Source organism: Nanorana parkeri, unplaced genomic scaffold (genome assembly GCF_000935625.1).
Source record: "Nanorana parkeri isolate BGI_ZX_2015 unplaced genomic scaffold, ASM93562v1 scaffold67, whole genome shotgun sequence".
Lineage (NCBI taxonomy): Eukaryota > Metazoa > Chordata > Amphibia > Anura > Dicroglossidae > Nanorana > Nanorana parkeri.
In genome coordinates, this window is record NW_017306335.1 from 1,274,704 (window position 1) to 1,282,831 (window position 8,128).

At 45.5% G+C, this 8,128-nt stretch overlaps 1 protein-coding gene across 2 annotated transcripts in view; it reads left to right on the top strand.

The window, feature by feature from the left end:
• Window positions 1–1,437: 1,437 nt before the first annotated feature.
• Window positions 1,438–8,128, top strand: part of WASH1 (WAS protein family homolog 1) — a 25,535-nt gene continuing 18,844 nt past the window's right edge. The window contains exons 1-2 of one of the 2 annotated variants that reach the window (XM_018576464.1): window positions 1,438–1,472; window positions 6,392–6,545. In XM_018576464.1, coding sequence (XP_018431966.1) covers window positions 6,406–6,545 — 140 coding nt within the window. In that variant the 5' untranslated portion in view covers window positions 1,438–1,472; window positions 6,392–6,405. Of the gene's footprint in view, window positions 1,473–6,388; window positions 6,546–8,128 lie in introns of both variants that reach the window. The other variant, XM_018576463.1, reaches the window with a different exon arrangement.

Below are 8,128 nucleotides of genomic sequence, written 5' to 3' on the forward strand. Positions count from 1 at the left end.
CAGTGATTGGACAGTGCAGGACCAACAGCAGACTGATGAGGTCATCAGTCTGCTCTCTCCACTTGTCTACTTGTCTCCTGGGAGCATGTTTGAATACAGCAGACCCGATTGGCTCCTAGTGCTGCCTCTCCTTGTTGTCCCCGTACTGAGTACAATGATGATTTCAGGACGGTGTTCCCAGATTCAGGATCGTAGACTAGCTGCATTTAAAAATAAGCACAATAATTTTGTTTATTAAGGATGTAACTGCTGAAGTGTTTTTTTTAATATCTTAATGTGTCAGTGTAACACTTCCAGGTATTTGTTACCTCTCACAGAGATCACAGTACTCCCCCTGACAAGGCCTTCATCTGCTTTTCTCTCCAGAAGGACGGCATCATCTATGTTCAGGCATCATCCAGGGTCACCATCTACTTCCTGGACTGATATGCCGGCTCAGTGATGACACAATCACGTCAGTCCTGGTACCTTTGGATATAATTCTGCTTTGTCCGTCTTGTGATGTACACACATCTGATATACTGATTACCCAGAAATATATTCCACCAATCCCCCCCCTTCCAATGACCACCAAATAGTCACTTCCTGTCTACATGCATTCTCTCCGGCATCCTGTACATCATTGTTCTGTACTGGCTTCCTATAGCTGACAACATAGGACCATGCCTGTGCAATGTGTTTTAGCATGGTCGCTCAAACAGGGGAGCATGTGACAGCGTGACAACACAGGAGCACAACTGGGAAACAGGGACAGAATGTTGTCACCTCCTAATAGGAGGTTACAGAAAAAAGACCTTCATTGCAGGATCACCGGGACTATTTTAATGAAAGCTGCAGAGTTAAGAATATTGACAGTGGCTTTTGAAACTACATAATGACATGAAATTACATTTTGAATAACACATTAAATCTCATATTCTGAGGATTCAAGGTTTTCCATTTACATTTTGTCTTTTGGTTAAATCCAAGGACGTGTGTTTTTTCAATCAATTACTGAGCCATCAACATCCACACTACCCCCCTCCCCCTCATTATTCATAATAAACAGTCTGATCCAAATTATTGTCCAAATACCATTTGATTCATAATATTTACATTTTATTGTGTTAATATTGTTTCCCCAAAAATATCACATGGCAACTACCAAAACACCTCATGTAATCTAACATAATATATAGTCAAAATACCAATTACTCCCTGTACACTCAGCCAGCACAGCACTGGCAGCCATAACGTGAGCAGAGCTCTGCTGTGTCTTCTTTGCTGAGACATAACAGCAGCAAAACGGGGAGGGGGTCATGTGACCAGGAGGAGGGGGTCATGTGACAAGGAGGATTCTGGAGCCCTCCAGCAGCCACGCAACCAGGAGGGAGGGGTCACATGAGTGCTGTCACATGACCAAAAAGAGGCAGCACAGCCAGGAGGGGGTCATGTGATGGTCATATGACAGGCAGGAAGCAAAGCTGGGGAAGGTAAGTTTTGTGTGATGTGTGTGTTCCTATGTGTTGTGTATTGTGTGTTATCATAGTGGGAATCCCTGGCTGGTTTGCTCACACACACATATCTGATATGTCAGGCATGCCACACATAATTGACACAGAGAGCAGAATTAATCTTTAAAGGGCCACATTTACTTCATTTCACTTAGGGCTTGTTTACACTAGCAGCGTTGGACTGCATCACCCAATGCAAGGACAAGCAACATCACCTTATATCCTATTGTTTTCAGTACACAACAATGTGCTGGGTTAGTGTATGCTGGAAAAAAAAGGACATGTTTTGTTTTTGTGCATTGCTGTAACTCTTCACAACACACAGCACATTGCCATAGAATACAATACAAAAAAGGACATTGCAGCTCACCACAGTACAATTGTAAAACAGCATGCGTGCCATGCGCACACAGACACATGCGCTATTGTGTGAACAAGCCCCATATGAACATAAAAATAACAACATTGTATGCTGGAGAAAAGGGGCCACACAATATTTCTTAGAGTATTGAGGTGCAAGGTTACTTAAAGTGACTTTGTCATGAGAATGGGATGGGGGGGATGCCACTGCTGGTCCTCTTTTGAATATGTGACTCGGCTAGCTGTGTGTGTGTCTTAAACGACCCCAGACAAGCCCGCCTTACATGAATTCCTTCTCTCTATATTCATCTTCAGTCAGAAACTCAGTGGGAATTGATCAAAACTGGAGCAGATACTCCTAGCAACCAATCAGCTTCTCTTTTCAGTTTGTTCAGTTAATATTTGAAAATTAAAGAGAGAAGCTGATTGGTTGCCATGCACAGCTCCTCCAGATTGTGTCTGCTCCAGTTTTGATAAATTCCCCTCACTAAGTTTCTGACAGCCAGGGAGCTAGCATTCTTAAAGACGCGTTTAGCAGTGGCAGCCCCCATGCTTTTCCCATGAATTATTCATTTTAAAAAGACCAGTCAGGTCTCATGATATAAAAGCGTCACTCTCCCGCAATAAAAGAGGTAATATACTCACACCCCTCCCTCCCCCCCCCACTGTTCCAGTGCTGCAACTTCCATAACATCAATCAACACTTATGGCAGAGCTGGACAAATCCCAGGAGCCAGGTCACCATTGCTCCTTAAAAATGACAGCTGGTGCCTAACTTCTGGTTCTGAAAAAAATCCTGCTGACTCCTGTATTGGACAGGCTGCCCCCTGAATTCCATGATTATGTATCTACCCCTGAATTATGGGAGTGTCCGATGCCTGTTTTCCATGCATCCTCCTACGCCACTACAGGGCACAGCAGTGATGATGGGGTTGGAGGATGGAGCCAGGACATGCGGCGGTGAACACAGAAATCCAACACTTATAAAGCGTTGCATTCCAAAGATGCTTATGGTGGCTGCAGCGCTGGAGTGAAGGGAAGGTTGGAGACATGGGCCACCTAAGAGGTGAGTATAATACCGTTTGTATTGTAAAGAGCTGATGGTTTTATATCTTTAATGACCTGACAGGGTTTCTATAAGAAAGTGGAGCCTTTTTCCTTCAGAGAACAGCTGTGGCCATGGGGGCAACTATAGTGATGGTAGACAATAGGAATGCTAAGGAGCCCAGAAGCACAAGGGGGGGCTAGTGCTGTAAGTGATTTGTAGCAATACCATAAAACATGGGGGAAAATATATGATTGCTATTGAAGCATTTAGTTGTTGCCTTTGTGATGGAGATTAGAACCATGACATCACCACCCCTCGTCCAATCAGAGAATATCTAGTATTCATTGATGAAAATACTAGGTGTTTGCTGAATGGCCACTGTGCTGAGTGAGAGACCCCTTGTGTTTTCAGAGCAGAGGGGAAGTTGTTCAGTACAGCAGCTGTAGCAGGACCCGGAAGATTGCTGTAAAGCTGCGGCTACTACAGTGTTGTGCCGGGTCTCTGTGGCCCTACCAGGGTTAAACTATGTATACTTACACTGAGCAAAGCTGGACCAACGCAAGTATAATATATAAATCATTATAGCTGGAGTTCAACTTAAAGTATAGTAAAGATGTTCCTTTAAATTGTGTTTTGTTATTTTGAGTTGTTCAGCGCTGGGTAATATAAAAGTTATAATATAAAGTGGGGGTAGGCAACCCATCTTTTAGGGGCATGTGACCGATAGATCTTGACAACTTCTGCCATGCTGCCAGCTCCTAACCCCACCATGCCGCCTCTCAGACCTCAGATCAGAGTGGCAATGTGAACATAGAGAAGAGCTAGGCTCTTCCTCAGCTCTGACGTATCATGACAGAGCAAAGTGGAAACATAGGAGGACTTCACTCATTTCTGCCCCCTGAGCTCTGCATTACTTTATCCTGACCCCTGCACTCTACGTTACATACTACTGAAATCTGCATTACTCCTGACCCCTGTGCTCTGCATTACGTACTGCTGACCCCTGAACTCTGCATTACTCCTGACCCCTGTGCTCTGCATTACTTTATCCTGACCCCTGCACGCTACGTTACATACTACTGAAATCTGCATTACTCCTGAACCCCGTGCTCTGCATTACGTACTGCTGACCCCTGAACTCTGCATTACTCCTGACCCCTGTGCTCTGCATTACTTTATCCTGACCCCTGCACGCTACGTTACATACTACTGAAATCTGCATTACTCCTGAACCCCGTGCTCTGCATTACGTACTGCTGACCCCTGAACTCTGCATTACTCCTGACCCCTGATCTCTGCATTACTCCTGACCCCTGATCTCTGCATTACTCCTGACCCCTGATCTCTGCATTACTCCTGACCCCTGATCTCTGCATTACTCCTGACCCCTGTGCTCTGCATTACTTTATCCTGACCCCTGCACGCTACGTTACATACTACTGAAATCTGCATTACTCCTGACCCCTGTGCTCTGCATTACGTACTCCTGACCCCTGATCTCTGCATTACTCCTGACCCCTGTGCTCTGCATTACGTACTGCTGACCCCTGAACTCTGCATTACTCCTGACCCCTGTGCTCTGCATTACGTACAGCTGAACAATTAACTCTTTAAACCTTTCTTATTAATGTGGCCTTGCTAAGGTCTGTCCTTTAAAAAAAAAAAAAAAAAAAGCGCACTGCACCCTGGTTATGTTTTGATCTTTTCCATATTCCGATGAATCTCCATCTCTCCAGGGTTGCCTACCACAGATAATATAAATGATGCACACTTTGCACTAGAGGTGCACTGAAATGCAAATTTCAATAACGAAAAAAAAATGTCAGGCAGAAACCGAAAATGTTTTTTATAATGACTTTTTAAAAAGGAGGCTGAGCGAGCGGTGTGGGGAGGAGAGCTCGTTCTGACAGCTAACTCCTCCCCCGCACCCGGCCGGCCTACTGTCACAGCGCTGGCTGTCTTCGCCCCCACACACCGCTCTCCTCTGATCTGTTACAGGAGGCTGAGCGGTGCGGGGAGGAGAGACGCCGGCCACTCCCAGAGCTCTCCTCCCGCAGTACTCGGCCGTCTGTAAAAGTTTCTCTTCTCGCCGCTGGGACACAGAGCAACGCCCAGCGGGGAGAAGAGAAAGAATGGATGCACCACTGTATCTGCCAGAAAATTGCACTTTCGGCATTATGCCAAAAGTGCCATTTTCGGCCGATGTGTTTCGGTGGCCGATATAACAGTTCATCCCTACTTTGCACATCTGTATCGACATGGAAGTGTGTATTTAGGTTTGGAGTGCTTCGTTGAAAAGGGCTCCTGCTATGGCTGCAACCAACTAATCGATAATGAGAATAGTTGTCAATTCCAGCACCCCTATTTTCTCCACAGGCTGTGATTATTCATCCTATCCTATAGCACCCTTCTCCGTGTGTGTGTGTGTGTGTTTACAATTTAATTGTATTGGGCAAAAAGAAAAATTTTAGCACATCTCTGCAATACATCCACATTCGCCGTGTTTTATCCCTTTTAAGAACCTGGAAAGTACAGAAAAATATTTGTTGATCCTGCCAGAAATCCAATGAGGTCTTAACTTCCTGTAGAGAGCTGCCTCTGCTGGATTAGAATCCCAAGCAGTGTTATCACACCTACCCAGTACTCCTGTGCTGGACTACAGAACACCTCCTCATGTTATGGAGATGGGGAGAACTGAGTAGGGCCGACTACACTGCTCGGGATTTCGGTGCTGCAGAGGCAACGTTGTCATCTCAGTACAGGAATTGGGAACACACTGGATTTTTGGCGGATCACATGGTATTTTTCTGTACTAGCAGTGTTGTTAAAGCGATAAAACCCGGGGCAATGCTCATGTATTGCAGAAATACATATATATATTTTATGGTGCCCCGGCATACTCTGCAACTCTACTCTGTAAATGGCCTGTCCATATAAGAAGGGTGGGAGAGATTTTGATTATGGGACCTCCGATTAACCGCCTCCCTTCTGGGTTATATTGTCTCATCTGCTTTATATTTACACCCCCATCCCCCCACCTTTCCTCCCAATAATCAGTTGTTCTCATTAAGAGTAGTTCTGCAGCACTGATTACCTCTTCATAATTACATATAATTACTGCCATCTCATATGGTGATTGCACCTATTTATAGGGCACGTGGAGGTTGCTGTGAGTGCTCCACTCCGCTCTGAAGACATTTAACCTCTGTGTTACTTAATCCGTACCAAGAGAGCTGTGTAGAATGGCAAACAATGCTAAATGACTGGCTGCCTGGTCACAATCTATTCAGAATCATTTACCCAAAACAAGCAGTCAAGTCAAATCTCCCGCTTGCTTGTTCCGGTCAGTGCCTCATCAAATATTGAATCTGTTGCATCCGTATGACAGCCAGGCACCAGAATTTTCAGGTCAGCGATGGCAGCAGGCATATTTTTATTTGGTTGGGGTTTATTTACTCTAACAAGATGTCTTCTATTTTGTTTCCAGTAGGAGGCTCTGTCACCATGCCTCAGAAGCTCTCCATGGAGAAGCAGGTCTACTCGGTGCCGCTAATCCAGCCGGACCTCCGGAGGGAAGAGACCATACAACAGATCACCGACACCCTGCAGCACCTACAGACCGTGTCAAATGACATCTTCAACAGGTACAGTATTGCAGGGGTCATGGAGGATGTGTGGTAACCCCTGTGTTTCTCCTGCTCCGTACAATATAAGGTATTCTTTAAAGCCGAGCTGCAGCCAAGTTGCCACATATGTGAACTGTTTTACTCACCAAAAGATTTGTAATTCTGTTCAGCTAGTTCTAAGATGCAAGTACTGCTGGCAGGCAACGCTGTCAGGTTCTTGTCCTCCCAGCAGATGACTTAGCAGTTAGGGTAATAGAGCCTGGACTGGGACCCACCCCAAGCCTGCGATTGGATAGTAGTTGGGGCAGCAACACATTTCCTTTCGAAAAGCTTGTTGCCTATGTTAGACTGACAGCGCTGAGCAAAGCTAGAGAACCTGACTAGTTTGGGATGCTGAGAAACCCCCTCTCCCAGTTTAAGTGCTGCTGTACAGGGTATTACGGGAGGGTGATCAAAACAGACTTAGGTACTTATGTTAGGATGTATTTTAATATACAACTATCCTGAATGTCTATACTACATACTGTATATTACATTCCCCACAACACACAATAGCTATAAGAATATATTTAAGCCCTTCATCTTATATACTATGTAATAAAAACTGTGAGCTGACTGTCATATCCCCCACACTCTTCTGCACATACTGCCTGCTGTCATATTCTCCACACTTCTTCCCTGTATATGCTGCCCACTGTGATACCCTCCTCACTCCTCTCCTGCATATATTGCCCGCTGTGATACCCTCCTCACTCCTCTCCTGCAATATATTGCCCACTGTGATACCCTCCTCACTCCTCTCCTGCAATATATTGCCCACTGTGATACCCTCCTCACTCCTCTCCTGCATATATTGCCCGCTGTGATACCCTCCTCACTCCTCTCCTGCAATATATTGCACGCTGTGATACCCTCTGCACTCCTTTCCTGCATATATTGCCAGCTGTGATACCCTCCTCACTCCTTTCCTGCATATATTGCCCGCTGTGATACCCTCCTCACTCCTCTCCTGCATATATTGCCCGCTGTGATACCCTCTGCACTCCTTTCCTGCATATACTGCCCGCTGTGATGCCCTCCTCACTCCTCTCCTGCATATACTGCCAGCTGTTATTTCATATTGCACTCCCCTACTGTACATAATTCTCCTTGTCGTACCCTCTGCACTCTTTTCCTATACATACTGCCGGCCTGAATACTGTCCTCACTCCTCCTCCTCCACATACTGTCTTCTATCATACCCTCAGCACTCTTCTCCTGCACATACTGACCATTGTTATATCCTCCACACTCCTTTTGTGCAAGTACTGCCCAGCATTCTACCCCAACACTCGTCTCCTGCATATCCTGCCCAATATCATACCCCTCATACATGTTAACCCCTCTTACACATACTGCCCGTCGGTATACCCTTCACACTCCTCTCCCATATATACTGCCAGTTGTTATACCTGCTGCATACCTCTTCTGTACATAATGCCCGATGACATACCCTCCATACTGCTTTCCTGCACATACCATCAGCACTCTTCTCCTGCACATATTGACTATTGTTATACCCTTTACACTCCTCTTCTGCAATACTGCCCACTGTCATCCCA